General features: G+C 42.9%; 1 protein-coding gene across 2 annotated transcripts in view; it reads left to right on the forward strand.

Annotated features, from left to right (window-relative positions):
- Nucleotides 1–1,323: 1,323 nt before the first annotated feature.
- IQGAP2 (IQ motif containing GTPase activating protein 2) overlaps nucleotides 1,324–18,177 on the forward strand; it is a 123,374-nt gene continuing 106,520 nt past the window's right edge. For both annotated transcript variants that reach the window (XM_059492077.1, XM_059492080.1), the window contains exon 1: nucleotides 1,324–1,370. In XM_059492077.1, coding sequence (XP_059348060.1) covers nucleotides 1,325–1,370 — 46 coding nt within the window. In that variant the 5' untranslated portion in view covers nucleotide 1,324. The remainder of the gene's footprint in view (nucleotides 1,371–18,177) is intronic.

Here is an 18,177-nt window from a genome sequence, read left to right on the forward strand (position 1 = left end):
ACTCCTTGGAAAGGAGCAGCAACATGGGACAGGTCCACACAAGTACACCCAACTCCAAAAGTGCCCTGCAGGTCATGGTGATGGCTTTGTGGTTTGTCAAAAAAGCTGCTTGTGGGGAGTGAGAATTTTTTGAAACAGCAAAACTACAGGAGGGAGTCTTAGGCTTGGTTCTTCACCTCTCTTCAAAGTCCACCCTGCCAAAACACCACAGGGGAGATTCCTTGGCCTTCTACACTGTGGAATTTGGTTTATTTAAATTGTTTGGTGGTTTGGGGTGGTGTTTTTTGGTTTGTTTCCCTTTTATTCAGAGGATTTGCATGGATTGCTGATTTGGGGTTCTTTCCTGCATTTGGGAGGGAAGGGTTTCCGCTTTTTGATTTTAGGACTCTTTTTGTACTCGTTTTGTTTTATTCTGTTATATTTTTTGAGAGGGGGGTTGTTCTGCTTTTGTTGTTTGTTTTGTTTGCATTTTTCCCCCCCTTGTTTCACCGGCTCTTGGGGGAGTGGATTTAATTTCTTTCCACTTTACTTTTTGGTTTGCTGGTTGGGTATGTTTCATTGCATTGCGTTTTTACTTGTTTTCATTTTTCTTGTTTTTTTTTTTTTTTTTTTTTTTTTTTTCTCTGGGCCTTGCCTTTTGGTTGTGTTTTTTCGGGGGTTTTAGTTTGTTGTGTTGTTGTTGTTTGGCGGCCTTTTGGGGTGGTTTTTTTTTGTGGTTTTGGGGGTCTTTGGTTGACTTTTTTTTTTTTTCCCTTTGCTTTGGGGCTTGGGTTCTTGTTGTTTTTTAGGTTTTTGCTTGTGGGATTTTTTGGGTCTTTTTTTTGGTTTTTTTTTTTTTTTTTTTTTTTTTTGGTTTTTTGGGGGTTTTTTTTTTTTTTTTTTTGTTTTTTTTGGTTTGTGTTTTTTTTTGTTTTTTTTTTTTTGTTTAGTTTTGTTTTGGTTTTTTTTTTTTTTTTTTTTTTTGGTTGCGTTCCGATTTATTCTCCCTTCTTTTTCTACTTTGTGACTTGGCGCTTTTCTACTTTTGTGTTGATGTTGTTGTTTATTTGGGGCTGTTTTTTGTTCTGTTCTGTTCTGTTCTTCCCCTCGCCTCTCACTTTCCTTCTCCCCTTTCCCCCGCTGTTCCGCGCCTCCCCCGCCCGCCGGGCTCGCTCTCGCTCGCTCCCTCCCTCCCGCGCTGCTGCCGCGGCCCCGCCGGCCCGCCCAGGGTGGTCCCGGCGCGGCGCGGGGCGGGCGCGGCCGGGGCGCAGCGAATCAGCGGGGCCCGGGCCGCGCATAAGAAGGGCGGGCGGGGGCCGGCGCCGTCCCTCGCCGCGGCGGCAGGATGCACCATGAGGAGCTGGCGTCCCTGCAGCGGCCCCGCTACGGCTGTGAGTGGGGTCCTGGGGGGCGTTTCGGGACCTCTTCTTGGGGCTTTTTTTTGGGGGGGGGGTTTGTTTTGTTTGGGGGGTTTTTCGGTTTGGGGCTGTTTTTATTTTTTTTTTTTTTTTTAATTTTTATTTCTCACTCCCTTGCTGCTTTTTCGGTTTAAAAGAGCGAGTTGAAGGCAAAATAAAACCCGCCCTGCAGACTGTGGCAGCGCGCAGCGCTCCGGCTCCTTTTAGGTTAGCCCGCAGCCGGCTCCGGCTGGGGTTTGAACAGGTTTTCACGGGGCTGCGTTTTGTTCTGTAACTTTGTGAATGGATTATAGCTGTAATTCCGCATTGCAGCTCGGGAGTTTCAGATTAGAGGTCGAGCTTCGGGTTTTAGTGCTGTAACTTGGTGTTACAGGTATGGGTTTGGGTTTTAACTTCGTAACTTGAGTTATGATTGCCGTTTCGGCTTGTAACTTGGTAACCTTTGGATTATCGCTTCGGAATTTCGGATTATAAAATTAAACCTTTGCTTTCCAGTTTTATAACTTTGTCTTAGACCTTTGCACCTCTGAAGTACTTGGGGATGTGGGGAGAGACCGTGCAGGTACCAGGCATTTCTTTTCGGAGGGGGTGTATTTACTTCCCAAACGTGTGTTTAAGGAAAACCCTTGAAGCACCTTGCCTCCTCCTGCTGCTGGGCTCTGCTGTGCTGGGATCTTGCACCAGCCCGTGCTTTTCCTGGCTCTTGTGGGGCAGAGCAGCGCAAGCCCGTGGCTGTGCCATTCCTACAAGAAATGCCTCTGATACTTCAGGCATTGTAAAATGGGAGCACACAAATGATCTGCAAAGTTCTCAACAACCCTGGCATCCTGTTGTCTAATGAGCAACTACGCAGTTCTTATCGTAGTGGCTTTGTCTAAAACCGGTTTTGAAACCTCCCTTTAGAAAGAAACACAAAACTCCTTAACGGCGTTAAGGGCCACCTAGATTCCACCTAAGACAAGCAGAAAAAGCTTGGCAGTAAGACCTTCAGCTCGCAGGATGCCACGCTCTTCTGGGCATTTCTCCTCCTTGATGACCGATTCACCCTGTTGATGCCCTCTATTGGGGCCGCTTGTGGAACCCGCCTGTAGGTTTTATTTTTCCTTTTAACCCAGTAAGTGAATTACATCCTTGGGATGGTGTGTGTTCAGGCATAGTCTGAGTGCCCGTGGTGTTGTGTTAGCAAGGGTGACTACTTTGCTTGTGAAACCAGTCCTCCCAGGTGCTTGTGCCATTGTACGTGTAGCTGGGCAGTGTCCAGGTGTGCAGCATCGTGCTCCAGCCTCAGCTTGAATACTGCCCATCTTGTAGAGATGGGGAAATGTTTGTCGTATGCCCATCAGGACTCCAGCAGCAGGGGCTTTCCTGTGTAGATTTGGCGTGGCTGGTCTCAGGATATCTGGGTCTGGACAAGTATAAGTCTGTGTGCCATGACTTCTGATAAAGGCAAATATTAGGCTTTGACTTAAAGCAAAGGGCTCATCCTTTGAGTCTTGTTCCTGCCTGGGCGCTGAAATTGACATTACCTTATTACCAGAGCTGCTCAGAGTATTTTAAGGATTGTAGCCCTCAATTGTTATGGGAAAGAATGACTGTGTTAAGGACACTAAATACAGTTTTGAAGATATGGTCTATCTTCTCAGTGCTTATGCTTTGCTAAGGTAGTTGAGAGCATTTTGTTCTAGTTACCATGGGGACATTCATGTTCTGAGTCGTAGCCAGTCTTGGTGTCAGGTCTGTCTGCCCCAGGTACAAGAATGGATGAGAGTACATTTGTCTTTTCTAATGGTGCCTCCCCTCTGACCAGTAACTTCTGCTTGCTTGGGATCGGGTAGTAATTCTGTCCTTCCCGGACTGAGAAGCTGTGGCTGCTGTGCCACGCTGCATCCACTTCTTTTTGGAGTGCAATTTTTGCTGCAGGAACCTTTGAAATTATATTCCTTTCAAGAGAGTAGGCAAAGGCTCTTGAAATGTGCCAGGCTGATGGCAATATTTAAAAAAAATACACCAAAAAACTCCATGGAGATTTCCATACTTTAAAGAGCAAGCCATAGCTTTGTCTGTAGTGACAAGTTGAGGTGCATGTTTGGGTTTTTTAGCCTGTGTTTAGAGAAATACATATGTTTTAGCTGCATTGCATTTGGCTGCCATTTTGAGACGCAAAGAGACCCAGCACCTAAAAAAAAAAACCCAAACCAAGAAAAGAAAAGGCTCCCTAACTAGAAAACTAACACTGGTGTTATGTGAGCTCTTATGAAAGCCCATCATAAGTTGCAGGTTCCCTACGTAACTAAAACTTCACTTTGGATTACTGACAAACAGTTCCCTTTGTTGAGAACACCACATCTATGCTGGATTTCCTAATAATAATAAGTTGTCGAAGTTAGGCTATCAAATTTCTAAGACTGCTTGCTTTAGTGACCTAGAACTGTTTTAAACATTTAACTTAACTTGGACTTTTGACTTTGGCTTCAAGTTCCTAGCAGAGTTTGTATATTGCTCTGAAGAATGCTAGCATTTTACTATCATAACTTTCTGCCAGGTACTATATAAACTGGTGCGTGATTATGAGTAGCGTTTCACTGGGAGACATTTCCTGAACTTGAAAGAAGTTGTACCTCACAAGCTTTGCTGATATAGTGACACAAAAAACATCTAGAAAAAGAAATCTTAGAGCTGATCATTTCCATATTTAAAGTCAGGAAATTGATGAATGAAATCAAACAAGACAGTCCCTTTCTGGGCTGGTGCTAATTCAGGATGAGCATGGTTCATGGGAGAATCAGGGCTCAGAGCAAACTCCTGGAGCCTTCCCTTGGAGTAGTAGGGCAAAAGTTTTGTGGCTTCCTGGACCACTTGTTGAAAGGTGCCTCCAGCTCTGCTTGCTGCCGATAGCTTAAAAGAGATGCAGAAGAGATTTCTGTTGTTGCTCCACTGAGCCCTTCAGACAGATATCTATCTCCAGTACCAATTCAAGTGAGAATGTCAAATTACAAGGAAGCCAGCATATCCAGCTGAAACTGTGTTAACAGGCACTGCAACTGAATTTACGTAGTGGTTTCCAGTCTGGCTACAGCTGTTGCCTGGTTTATTTCTCAATCCCAGCACAATCAGAAGCAGAGGTTCACAAAACTGCAGAGAATTGCGACTTCTATTACAACTAGAGGTATGAGCCATTTTTATAACTGTGGAAGATTATGAAGATGAAAAAAGTATAAATCTCAGACGCACCTCAGACTGAACATGGGAAGACATCAAATCAGGCAATGGTGTATCTTTGAGAATACTAATTTCCTGACATTCTCCGCTCCTTTATAGCTAGTTTTCCCTGGAATCTGTGTGCAGAAACAAATGTTTAAGGTTTTGTGAACTATCTGAAAGGCTTCACTGCACTTCCAGGAATGTGGTGAAGCTACAGAGAGTGAGTGTCTGGATTTGAAAAGGATTTTAGGCATTAACATGCTCAGAGTAGCTGAATTAATATTGAATGCCCTGAGTCCCTGTCTACTGAACTAGGTGGTCCAACATCAGCAGATGCTTCTGTTGGAGGCACAAGTAAGTCTTCACCTCTGCTGCTGAGGTCAGAAAGCTAGCTTCATGGGACATGGATGATGGGTTAAAATGGGAAAACAGATTTTGGTGTCCAGTGCTGAGGGCGTTGCTTGTGCTTCTGGTGCTGGCTCCCGGAATTGCTACCGTTTGGCACTAGGAGTTTGGAGATGAGACATAACCAGCATGAAGCTTCATGAGGGAGTGCTGCTCTGCCTGTGGAGACAGGCAGGGCAAACCTGAAGTGAAACACAGCCTACGCCTCTCTATGAAACGATACCTAGCTTCTTTGCTCAGCAGGATGTGAAAGTTTGCAAACCAGTGGCTTTTTGAAAAGCTTTTAACATAAAACACTATAAATTTGTCTGCATGTCTAGTAAGTGCAGCGAAACAAATGACTCTTTTTCAGTCTAAAAAGGGGGAAAGGTCTTTTGGTAAAAGTTCCATAGGATTTTCCTAAGTGAAAACAGATGGGATTTTGTTTTTTTGAGAAGTTTTTTGAAACATAAAAAAAAAGTTTTGCTGTGTCCTATGCATATATATTCTTTTGGGTGTATGCTTTCTTGTAGTGCCTGTGACTTATGAAAACCCTTTTCTCCTTTTTTTATTGATGGGTGTTATTTGGCAACCAAATACACTGTTTATCTCTTCCACTCTTTTTGTAGGTTGCTAATAATTAAACTGCTGAATGAGAACTCAAAAAGTTTAACTGCTTTGTTTAACCAAGTGCACATAAGTCACTTGGTAGGAGTGGTTCTCTTTTAGTGTGCTTTTTGTACAAAGCAGGTTCATCTCCCCTGAAGTCTGCCGGTAAAGAAAGGACAGAGCTATGTTAGAGCATGCTTAAAGCTGCTTGAATGCTGTTGAAACAGGAAATATTAATATTGCACTGGAAACAGGATTTATAGCGCATGTGAGCGTGCTACATCAAGTCCGATACTCGAGACAGGGAGTAGGAAGCATATAGGGTTTTAGCTCACCTCTTCTGTCAAGTGGGGCTTGTTACATAATTTTTGCAGCTCAAAGTTTGCTCGATACTGTTGCTGGTTCAAGCGGACTATGTTTTACGAGGAATAACCCTACCTTAGAAAAAGAAAAAAAAGCCTGTCAGTGACAGGCAGGACTGGTGGGTCATGTTCCAGTGCAATGATAAGCAAGTGTGCTCTCCTGTGCCTGCTCCTTGCAGGAAATTATTAACCTGCTGTGTTTGCTTCACTTGTTCAGGCTGTTTCGTTGTTTTTCTGGAACAGGGATCCTTGAACTACTGCATGTTGTGGAATGAAAGTGCAGGTACTGGACAGGGGAGGAGATGTGCCCACCCTGGCCTGGGGACCATGCCTGGGGGTGCAGGGGCCAGGTGCCCCCATCCTGTGGAGGGATGCCTGCTGTACACGCCTCATTTGCTGATCCCTGATAAGAGAGGCTGATACGAGGGCTGCGTCCTGCACAGCTCATTCTTGGGTCAGCACTTCCTGCACCTTGGCACTCAGGTTCACCTTCAGAAGACAGCAATGTTCCCTTCAGAGTGGCACCAGCTGGGCTTTGAAGAGGTTTGCTGAGCATGTACTGCCTTATTTTTACTGCTGGGAGGTGAAGTGGGCTGCTGAGTATCTGACACAAGGATGGCGCTGTGCTGGAGACCAACATGTTGCCCTGGCACTACTCCAGTTGAGTTTTGCCAGTTGCTGTGACGCAGGACAAGAGTGCCCCGGCCCATGGTGGTGAGGGGCTGGTGGGGCAGGCAGTGCCTGCAATGTGCTCTCTGCTGGCCAACAGCCTTGGCAAGGTGGCAGGAGACGGAGGGAATGGGACACTAAACCAGATGGTTGTCCTACAAACTCTGTGCAGTGAAACACTTAGCTTCTAAATATGTTTTGAAATGTGTAAGCAAATAAACAGCCATTAAGAACCTGTGCTGATGGCTGATTTCAGTGCTGAAATTACAAATTACTGTTTCGCTCAAATGAATATGCACTAGCAAGAAGTGCTTATCCAGAGGGATTATGTCAATTCTTTGTTATCACTTATTGACCAAGCTGAGGTCGTCTAGATAGAAATTTTTCAGGAATCAGATTCAAGGAGCACTTCAGAGCTCTGACTCACAGCAGCTGGCAAACTGCTGCCAACCCATAAAGACTTTCTGCCTCCAGGTGTGGTCCTGTCTGCCAGCCAGGCTCCAAAGCTGTTAGAAACTACTGTCCTCATCTCAGATGCTTATCTTGGCCTTGTGTATAAGGCTAAGCAGTCCGTGGCTTCTGCTAAAGTGAGTGATGAAGGATGTGGTCTCTGCCAGTCCTCTCTTGTGGACTCTGACCTGCTTCTTTGAAAGTGCAGTAAAAGCTTTTGTGGCATCTAGCAAGGTATTTAAAGCAACTCTTACCAGGCTCAAAGTGTGTAGAGGAACTTGTAGTCATGCATCCTATCAATCCTCTACTGTCTGTTCCTCCTGAAATGAATGATAACTTCCTGCATTTGTGCTTGATTTATAAAACTGCTCTGTAAACTGATTATATTTGTGGGATTGGACTCTCCTTTCCTGGGAGGAGAGCACAGATTAATCCAGAGGCAGCTGGAATGGGAAGTGCCCACACTCTGTACAGAAGTGTGCTTCATGAAGGCAACTGCTTTTCCACAGGGTTGTAGGATTGAACTATAGGCCAGTAAATGTTTCACTTGTGTTTTAAGGGCATTGCTTCAAAGATGTTTTGAGGAATCATAGCTGAGTACTGGGGCTACCTGTGCCTGATACTCTGGCTGAAGTATTAGAAACAAGTATTAGAAAAAAACCTTGAACTAATCAAGGACACAGATTTTTTGAGAATATTATCCTGCATCTAGGGTCAAGATCATTGATAAGGATTTGTTTTTAATTGGTGTTATTTGCACTGGATTCCCCTCGCCTGCTTTGCTGCAGCTGGTGAGCTTTCAGCAGCATGAACTTGTCTTCAGCTACTCTGTTATGCTGCTGAAGACAACTTCACCTCTTGCCAGCATGAATACCCAACCTGTCAGGAAGCTAATCTCTCCTAGCAGAGCTGATTTGCATTGCTGGATTTGCAGTCACCTCTGGTCTGTGCAGGGGGTGACAGCAGGTCTCACAGCTTCACTTGCTGGCCAAGGCAGGGGGACGTTGTGGCCAGGTGGGGCTGTGGCAGACAGAGTTCAGAGGTGTTAAAATTGCCCTGGAACCGCACCCTGAAACTGTGGTTTTGAGTGTGCTTTCAGTCAACTCTGCTGGTGGAACAAGTGACCTTGACTCCTCCTATGGAATTATTTTTGGCTGGATTAGGTCCCCAGTCTGGTTTGCAGCCTGCAAGGAGGTGTGCCAGCATGACGGAGCAGCTTGAGTAGAGATGAGCACCAGCACCTGGAAGAACGGCAGATCAAGTTCAAGTTGTGCTACTGCTGCTCCTAGAGATCTGGAAAGTGGGGCAGGAAAACGTGCAGAACTCAAAGGTGGACTGGGGCACACAGGAAGGAGTGTCACATGCACAGCCCTGGTGTCCCCAGCTGCCTCTGCTGTGGTGCTGCTGGCAGCCTTGTGTCCTGTCCACCTGATGCAGCTGGGGCTGCTTTCAGCTCTCTGCTGCCGAGGGAGTTTTGAATTGCAGAAATATTTTAAGGTAATCTTGTCTTTAGTGCTGTAATTTCACCAATTCATGTCAGTAAAGGCATGGCAGTGTTTGCCAGGCAATGCTGCAGCGTTAAGAAAATTTGAAGAAACTGAGTTCCAAACTACCCAACGAAGAAAGAAAAAGAAATGCTTTTTTTACATGAAGTGAAATTCAAGATGCTTTTTCAACCTCTTTTTTTCTTGTAGCTGATAAAATTACTCTTGACTTGCAGGGCCTCAAAACTGGGGATGAGATGTAACTTGTAGTATGCACTGCTTATTTCTGAGATTTTTATTGTTTTCAAGACTGATTTACTCAAGCTACAACTGAATGGATGGTATCTGTTCAGTGGTAAACAGTTTTAAAATTTCATCTCTTTTCAATACAGTGTAGCAGAATAAATATCAGCATGAGTAGGTTGTGGTGTAACTGAAAAGGAACAAGAGGGAGGGTAGAGCAGGGATTATGTTTAGAGAAATCTGGGGCAAAGATTTAACCAAGGAAAAATGTCAGCTGTTTTAAAATGAGGCACACAGTAAACATGATTTCACTACATCTGAGCTAAGAAGTTGTTCTGAATACTGCTTTTCACAGCAGAGCACAGATTTCTTCGCTGTGATTTAGTGGATGCTGGGAGAAGAATCAGCCTTGGCTTGGCATTCGAAGATGCATGGCAGCTGATTATTGAAGGTGGATAGATAACTAACCTTCAAGGACTGGATGTGACTGCCTGCTAATTTGTATCACCTCCGACTATGGCAGTGATGTTTAACAAATGGCTTAGAGGAGTCCAGAAAATACACAACTTTTTATCACTTGAAAAACCAGCCCCTTGTGCACCGATGTATATCTACACACAGAAAATGAGAAGTAAGACCACATGGTTTTGCTGAAGATTACACAGATATGAGCTGTCCTAGAACAAAATGAATCAACTTTCTTAGTACTGTGGTTAGTAACAGGCAAAACAAGGGCTGGCGTTTCCTATAACACTGAACCATGGCAATAACACTTAGTATTTCCTCTTTTTTGGGGGGAAGGGGGGTGAGGGAAGAGGAGTAGGGGGGAGGTCTGTTTTATTATGTTGCTGCCAAACAAAATTGAGTAGCTTCATAAATGTTTGCAGAAGTTTCTGATAAAAACAGAGGTGGATTTCTGTGATGTTCATCTGTGTTCTTTTTCCTGGAACTGTGTCAGGAAGCTGCTGATGGGTGGGCTGCTTCTGTCCAGGCTGAAAATGCTGCCCATTGACGGGCCTGGACTTCCCAAAAGGACAAAGAAACGAGCAGTTAAGAATTTTGGGTTCCTATAGAAGTAGTAGAAGTTGTCTCTGTAGCTTCTCAGGCACATTTCCGATGCAAATTTACATGTGATCAAGTTTTTTAATATAATTTCCTCAAGTTATAAAGTATAGACTTCCTTGAAAGTTGGCCATTTGTATGAAAACTGTTACAAATTAGGTAGAAGGTATTTCAGGTGTGCTCACACTTCACAGCCTTTAGTGTGGAAGCCAAGAAGAAGAGGAATACTTGTGATGAACAAGGCTTCTTGTGACAGTGGATCTATCTATACAGAAATAGTTACTATACAGAATAGGAATGGTAGAAACTCACTTGGGCAAGGTACTGCTGATGAAGCATATTTCTACACTGCTCCACTCTCTCTAGCAGAAGTAAATGCCTCATTTTATGGAAGCTGTCCATAGAGTGTGAGCTGGAAACCAGGGCAAAACTTGGAAGAACTGCTAGAAGCTGAGCAACAGTCTTGATTTTGTGAAGAAGTGCTTCAAGAAAAGAAACAAACTGCAGCTATACAAAGATTATATAATTCTGTGCCCAGCCCTTATGCATTGCACAGGGGCCCAAATTTCTTTTTTGGACAGAGACTTCAAAAATTGCAAACACATAACTTGGTTTGGTCTTAAGTTTGTGTTGCTTGTACTGCTGTTACCATAACAGTGATTGAATGCTAGTTATGCTTCCTTTATTTTGGAGGTCTTAATATTGCTGTTTCAAGCAAAATACTTGGTTTGGGTGTTTACATAATGCTTCTGATATGCTCCTGATATTTTTATGCAATTGATATTTAGCATTGTCACTGTGATACCTTCATTAGAGGAAAGCACTCAAGGTAATGAGGAGGCCTTCTTGAGGTCAGTACTTGCTCCATTAACCCCAAAACTACGTTGAGTTATAAGACAGACATAAGGAAATAACGTGAAAAATTAAGTTATTCAAGATACTGTGAACAAAGTTTCAATTTAGAGGAAATTTAGTAGAACAAACACTCACAAGTTTTTAGTATATGGTTTAGGTAAAAATTTGTCTTTTGGGTGCAGCTGTCAAAGACTTGTCCTGGAAATGGAAGTACTTGGTTTATTGATAAGTTAGGAGCAATATCTAGCTCACTCTGTATCTGATTTTGCAGTGATATATGCAATGATAGATGTGTCATTGTCACTCAGAACAGCTTAGAGTTTCAGTAAATATGTACTGGATGTACTGACTTAAAAGGTCAAGATTTGTCTGTTCTTTTCAAGTCTTGCTCAAAGGTCTGTTATTCGAGGCTCAAACACTTTGTGATTTTTGTTCTCACCTATGGTTCGAACTCCTGATGATGAAGGAAAAAAATAATTCATATTACTGGTTATGTATGCAAATGAGAAATAAGGGTCAGAGTTGTCCAGAAGCTCTGTGGGCAAGTGCCCTACAAGCAATGCCTGCCTGCGCACTGTGCACCTGAAGTGACCTACCAGGGACTCCTGGGAGGAGGTTACCCTGGAGCCAGCAGTATCAGCTCGAATACTTTAGCAAACACTTGCTTATTACGCAGTGAAAGCAGCCAGGCAGGCCTCAAGTGATAGCTGAGGTCATTGCTGGCCTGGCACTGCCCCTGAGCTGAGCACCTGCACAGGCACACTGCATTTGCCTTCTTCCTGCAAGAATTTATCATCTCACCACGAAGCAGGAGCAAAGGAGGTACATCTCCATCCTCTGTGCCTTTCTGCCTCTGTGTGGACCAGCACAGTCAACAAAGCTGAGGCGTTTTGGAGCAAGATTCTAACTTGTGAGCCCGATCTTGTGCCTCCACCCTTTATTTTGTGGCTCCTGCTTGTGCTGGGTCATATCAGCTGTTGAAACAGTACTGAATGCACAGCAGTTTTGGGACTTGTTCAACAAGCAGCTCAGCTGCCTTCCCAGGGGAGTCAGGAGTGCTGGGGAGAGGACAGGAATTGCCATGGCTTTGTTCTTCTCTGCTGTGGAGAGCCCAAGGGTCCTGCTCATCACCTAAACTTACCATATCTATATATAACATATGGCATTTCTTTATGTTCTTGTGAATTTTAAGTAATTTTTGTGTTTAAACTGTTCAATCTCATTGTCTGGGTCTGTAGCTGCAAACTGAATTTTCAGTTCTATTTTCCCGAATACATAATTTTTTTTTCTCCCCGCTAAGATTAAATAAAAAAATAAAAAAAATTCATTGTGCCTTTAAGCCAAAGAATTTTGAATTACAAACTTTGAAGATATTGTGACTGTAAGAATTACTTAGGAATTAAAACCCAGCCAGGCAGAGGTAGATGGGCTCTTGTAGTTTAACCTGATGGTATATTCACATACTTATATTTGTGTCTTGAAGGAAAAATGTGCTGCAACGTTTCAGGTGTTTTCTGGAGCTCCTTTCAGAATGTGGAAAAAGTGAACAGATGGTTCATTCAGATCTTGGTAGAAGGACCCTGCAAAAGACTGGCTGTGAAAGAACCAGAAGATGATGAATTGTCAACAGAAGAATAAAGACCACATGTCAAGGCTGAGGGTTTCTACACGGCAGTCTTTTTCATGGTGATTTCCAGTTTACTCAGTGATTAAGTGGTGCTCTTGCTCTATGGCTTTTCCTAGGCAGGTGTTTCAGTCCTCTGGAGTCTCATGGCCCAGACCAAGACTCCTAAAGCTCTACAGTATGAGTTATTTAGTGACCCAGACACAGCTTTCTCTGCAGATTCTCTTTTATTCCAGAATTCCTGCCTGTCATCCTTATTTTCTGTTTTTTAAGCTACACATTACCACATTTCTTTCAGTTGGTTACTGTACTGAGAGTTTGGTGATAGGAAGTTTTTTGGTTTCAGCTGTCCAATGATGTGAATATTGAATCCATTGGGTAACTCCTTCCTCTCAAACTTCTTTCAGGAGGTATACGTTGTTCACCCCTTCCCCTCTCTTTCACTTCTCCTGTCCCTGTTCTTGTCTTCCTCTTTTCTTGCATTCAAGTGTAGCCTTTCCTAAACAGCTCCTGGGTAGAAGAGTTTTGCTACAAGTGTATTTATGAATCACTGTTCTCAAGTAGCAATCACTGGCCTCAAGTTGTAATGCAGATCAGGTTTTTTTGCATTTTCAAGATTGAAACAGAAATTGACCAAGGTCTTGACTTAGCCAGAAAACATGCAGGATTTGCAGGGCATTATCTTAATTAGCTATTGTTTAAATGGCTGTCTGTCGTTTGAATTTCTACCAAGTAGTAGCAACAGATGCAGCAAACATTTGTGTTATGCTCTTCATTTCAAGTAATTTGCCTTTGGTGAAGCTTCAGTAGCTCTTGTCAAACATGCCTACCTTCCTCAGGTAGGGTCCTTCTTTGCCACAGTAAGCCTTGTGATTCTTTCTTTATTTGGCCCTGTGTGTTGGCTGAGGTGTCTTTAACAACACAATTAGGGTGATCTTACTGTTGCTAGGTCAGAGGTTTTGCTGTGCAAACAGCTAAGAGGTGTGCCACAGAGGTGTAGGTAGCCATGTGTGTGAACACACGCTGGGCAGACAAGCCTGAATTTGGACTTGCCACTGCCACCGTAGAGAGTTCTGTCTGTGCCCTACCCTTCCTACTGATGGTCTCCAGCCCCGCTTTCCTGTTCTTCTACTCCTCTTCTGCAGTGGCTTTCTGCCCTGCCACCAATGTGATGGGTGCGGTTGTGGCCTCAGGCAGTGGTGTGATGTGATTACACACAATGAAAGCTGCCTTTGGGGCTCTGCACAAGGCTGCATGCGCAGTCACCTTTCCTGTTAACTTGTTCAGACTCTTGATTCCAACTGCTTGCATAGGGATGAATGCCTTCTGCATTAGTTGTTTTTGTTTTTTTAGTATCATCATCACAGTATTTTAGCGATCACAAGTTACTTGTCCTTTAAAGTAGGTATGTGTATACATCTGACTTACTGACATATGTGCAATTCTCTTAGGAGAAAAAATGAAATATAAACTGCCTAATACTAGAAATAAATTTGGTGGCATTTTTAGGCAAAAGACTTGCATTTGTCTTCTGTCTGAATCTAATTACAGGGTTCATACCAAGGCACATTATAGACACTAGCATTTTTCTGTCTTTCATAGTTGCATAGTGCATTTTACTACCCTGGCAAGATTAAACTGTCTTTCTCGTTATTTTGTTTACAGTCTGCTTGTGTTAAGTTGATTTGAGGTCACAGTAGGTAAAATGCAAGGAAATGGGACCTGTATGGTAAAATTTTGGCTATTTAGGATTTTTATGTATATTACTATTAAAAAGCAAACGGGTAATTCCAGTGAAATGAGAAAGCAATTCCAGTGAAATGAGAAAGCAAAAGGTGTGTCAAAATGCACAGAATTCAAGTTACAAGTTCCTTCTTTAAGAAAACAGTAAATTGCTAAAGGTGGTAAAGTAACCCTTGGCTCTTTGTTTCCTTAGGAACTAATCTCTGGAGAAGCAAAGCTTCTGAAAGCCGCCTTGAAGTTTGGCCATGCTAATGTATTTGGACTAAGCATGTGGAGATAGTATGGCCTGTGAGTGAGGGAAGTAGCTTGTAATTGGCGTTCACTGCCTCCTCAGGGTCCATCAGTGTGAGTGCTTCCTTAGACTTGTGCCTTTTTTGGTAACCTAGACTGAGGGTTTATTAGTAAATAGCGAGTATGAGTAAAGAGTGTTTAAAAAAAAAAGTGAGTGAAGAGTGCTAAGGTCAATTGTCTAAGTTGACCTAAAAGTTTAAGGTCACAGAAAGGAGCTAGAGTTTTAATGGTGTTTTGTGAGCACCTCAGTCTTGGAAAAACCTGTTGTGCCTTGAACTGACCAGCTAGTAAGGTATGCAAAGATAAACAGTTACAATTTTATTAAGCAATTACATCCAGCAGTTAAATGTTGGTGGAAGTGGTTGAGCAACAAGCTGATACATTGCATTCCACATTTGTAATCGTAGATGGCAACACTTTCAGCTAAATTAAAATGGTTGGGTTTTCACCTGCTTCCTCAATTCCATTACTTTATCTCCTTGTTCTTCCAAACATACTGAACAATTATAATGAAGTTAAGAAAAAGTGAAACGTTTTATTTCTGCACAGGGTTAAATTACTGTACTAAGAAAGAGATGTCCATGCTCTAGTATCATCACACAGCAAGGTTATGTCAGAGCTACTTAGTGTCTTTTAATATTTACCTCTACTGAAGTCTCATGTGATGATACTGTAAAAAGCTCGAGGTTTAAAAGCAGAGTAGAGGATGTGATACCCGTAAGCAGAAAATTGAATGTTAAACTCTATTGCAGCATATGTAGTCACTTGCTCAATGCCAAAGCCAACTTGTGTCTGTGGTTAAATGACACTTTTTCTAAACTTTGTGGGGATTGAAGTATCTTGAGACGTGTCTGAGGAGCCCTACAGATTTTTGTCAGTGTCTGGCTGAAATGAGGTGGCTTTGACACTTGGGTTCAGGAGCATGGAATGCAGTTGCTGTTGCATCACTGTCCCCTTGTATGATAGTCCCAAGGTCCATGTATTGCAATAGCACTCAGTATCTGTAAATGGATGTGGCTGGCCTGTGGTAGCAGATACACATGATTGAAATAAGACCTTTATCAAGGAAATGGAGGAAGGAGGAGGACTTGGGAAAGTAAATGCACAGGAATGAGGCTCTCTGGGAAAGCTCAGGGGAAAGACTGGTTTAGCAAACATTTTAAATTTTATATCAGGATGTCTTTTACTGGATATCTGTGTTCAACACTCCCATGCTAATGGTGTGTGTTTGCTTTCCCTGTTTGTGCAGTCTCTGGCAGACATAGTCCAGAACAGTGGCCCTGGAGATCCTGTGTGACACATAGTTTGCAAGAGTGGATAATATCTATCTGCTGGCCAAAAGATGCATTTATATTTTTGTTTGAAAATACATGCATGCTTTCACAATGAAATAATTAGATTAGGAGAGATACAGCCATTTTTAAGGGAGAGAGTAGTTCAATGTTGGAAACATTTGACAAGTTACATATTGAAGACCCCTACTCTTTAATTTAGTGTATTAGTCTACTCTCTCATGTGAATCTGCCCTCCAAGTTCACAGCTGCCATAGGTTTTTCAGTACTTGCAGTGTCTGCCTTTGTCTACAGACCTTCCTGTGAGCAAATTTTAGGGAATGGACTGAATGCCCCTAACTGGAGACACAGAAAAATGTTCAGGCCATCTGGTCTCATTGCTGCGAGACACATGCTAGTTTCTTGCAATTGTACTTTTTGACAGAAGACGTCTATAGAAAGTTGTTTTCATCAGAGCCTTAAATTATTCATCCAAAGATAAACAACTTCCAGCATAAAATAGACCTAGACTTTTGTAGGTATGAAATACCTTAATAATGGAACATTTGTAATAGATGTTTGTAAAGCCATTTTTTCTTAGTAGCCTGTTGAATTATCTCTGTTCACATTGTTCTGGTTGACACACTTTCTTCTGCATATTTAATAAATCATTACATTGGATACCTGCAAGTTGATATGGGAGTGGAGGCTCGGAGGGAAACTCCATCTGCTTGTAGCTTTGAGAATAGTTTTTCTGATATCTGTACATGAATCCTTCCCCTGTATTTTGCAGCTTCCTAGCAGTGATCTGAGCTCCTGTCCTGCTGCAATGAGGACAGCTCAGGTAGCAGTGAGCCTGCCTCAGAGCATTGCCAGCTCAACCTGCTCCATGTATGGGGCTTGGCTGGTGCAGCACATGAACTGCCAAACTAGGAGCAGCCATGGAGTTGAACTGCCCAAGGCAGGCACTCATGGGATGCTAAGTACCTGAGAGTATGAATTTTACTAGGAATAAAAAGAAGGCAAAAAGATGAGTTTATTGGTCTCTTTCAAACTACAACAAGATAGTTATATATTCTCTCATTACATAAGGTTTTAAGTCACTATGACCATCTAAAATGCAGCTAGCTTCTTCTTAAAGCTACAGCATTGAATTGTGATGACAGATGCCTAAGGTCCTCTCACTACAGGGAGACATAAATGGGATGCTGCCTAGATCCTGTTGTACTGGGCTCAGCTATTACTGGGACTGGCTGTGGCCAGCAAACAGTCAGTCAGAAGTTTTTGTGCAAGAAAGGCTCCCTGGCTTTTGTTTTTGTTATAGAGTGGCTCCGTTGAGTACTTTTGACTGTACTAATACTGGATTGGGGGTATGAGCTTGGGATGAGGAGGCAGCAAGATGTAAGGTGGGCATATACAAAATTTGCAGAACTTCTTTCCAGTGGACTGAAACGCTGCCTTGCCTTGCTTACTGTGCGGCTGCAGACAGCTGAGACTGTGAAATGTGCTTTAGCTAATGTTTAATTCAAACACTTGTGAAAAACTTTTATCCCAGCATTTTATAGTATGTACTCCTGTATCTTTTCTCTTTTTTTCCCCCCCTCACCCCAACTCTGACTTCACAAATTCTATTCTATCACCGTAAGAGGATTTTGTTCTCTCTGTAGTCTGTTATGTCTTGTTCGTTGAGCTTCCCGGTTGTGGTGCCAAAAGAGCCCTCCTCCTTATTGCTCATGTCTTGCTTTCCATGGGAAAAAGTCTCTGGTGGCAGGAAATTGAGGGGGATTGGTCCTGGGAAATAAAAGCCTCTGTTACTTTCTTTGCCTTCAGCGTAAGAAGTCCTTTGATATGTCTGTGGCAAATGCCTTATTAAAGGGTCTGCCTGCTAGGAGCAGCCACGTGCTGTTCCTGAACTGCTGCAGATAGTCTTATGTGTGAGAGAAAATGAATGACCAGGAAGCCTTAAGTGCTGTTGTAAGTTTTGCAGGGTTTTTTTTCCAGCTTCAGTTCTTCCAGGATAACAAAACCTATTTAGTAAATGGTTAATACTTAAGGATTATGCTTAAAAAAGCGCTCCATAAATTTGTATTTAGAAATTGTAATTTAGAAATATTACTTTTCCTTGCATGCTTTTTTGTTACATTGTATTTTAAGTTTAGCACCCTTTAGAAGTACAGTCCATGGACTAATTTGGAAACTCTGTTGCAAGTTAGATCTGTGAAACATCTCTTAGTTAATGCAAATTCAAACCTAAACTACTGTGACCTGCAGGTCAGTGGAGGTGATTATAGCTGCTCCGCTCCAGCCACATAAGAGCCCATCTGGAGTTCTGCATCCAGCTGGGGGGCCCCAAGCATAGGAAGGATGCTGATCTGTAAAACAGGTCTGGAGGAGGAGGCCACAAAAATGATCAGAAGGCTGAAACATCTGTCCTGTGAGGAAAGACTGAGAAAATTGGGGTTGTTCTGCCTGGGGAAGAGAAGGTTCTGGGAGAGCTTATTGTGGCCTATAAGGAAGATGGAGAGGCCCTTT

The sequence above is a fragment of the Ammospiza nelsoni genome, chromosome Z (assembly GCF_027579445.1).
Source record: "Ammospiza nelsoni isolate bAmmNel1 chromosome Z, bAmmNel1.pri, whole genome shotgun sequence".
NCBI lineage: Eukaryota > Metazoa > Chordata > Aves > Passeriformes > Passerellidae > Ammospiza > Ammospiza nelsoni.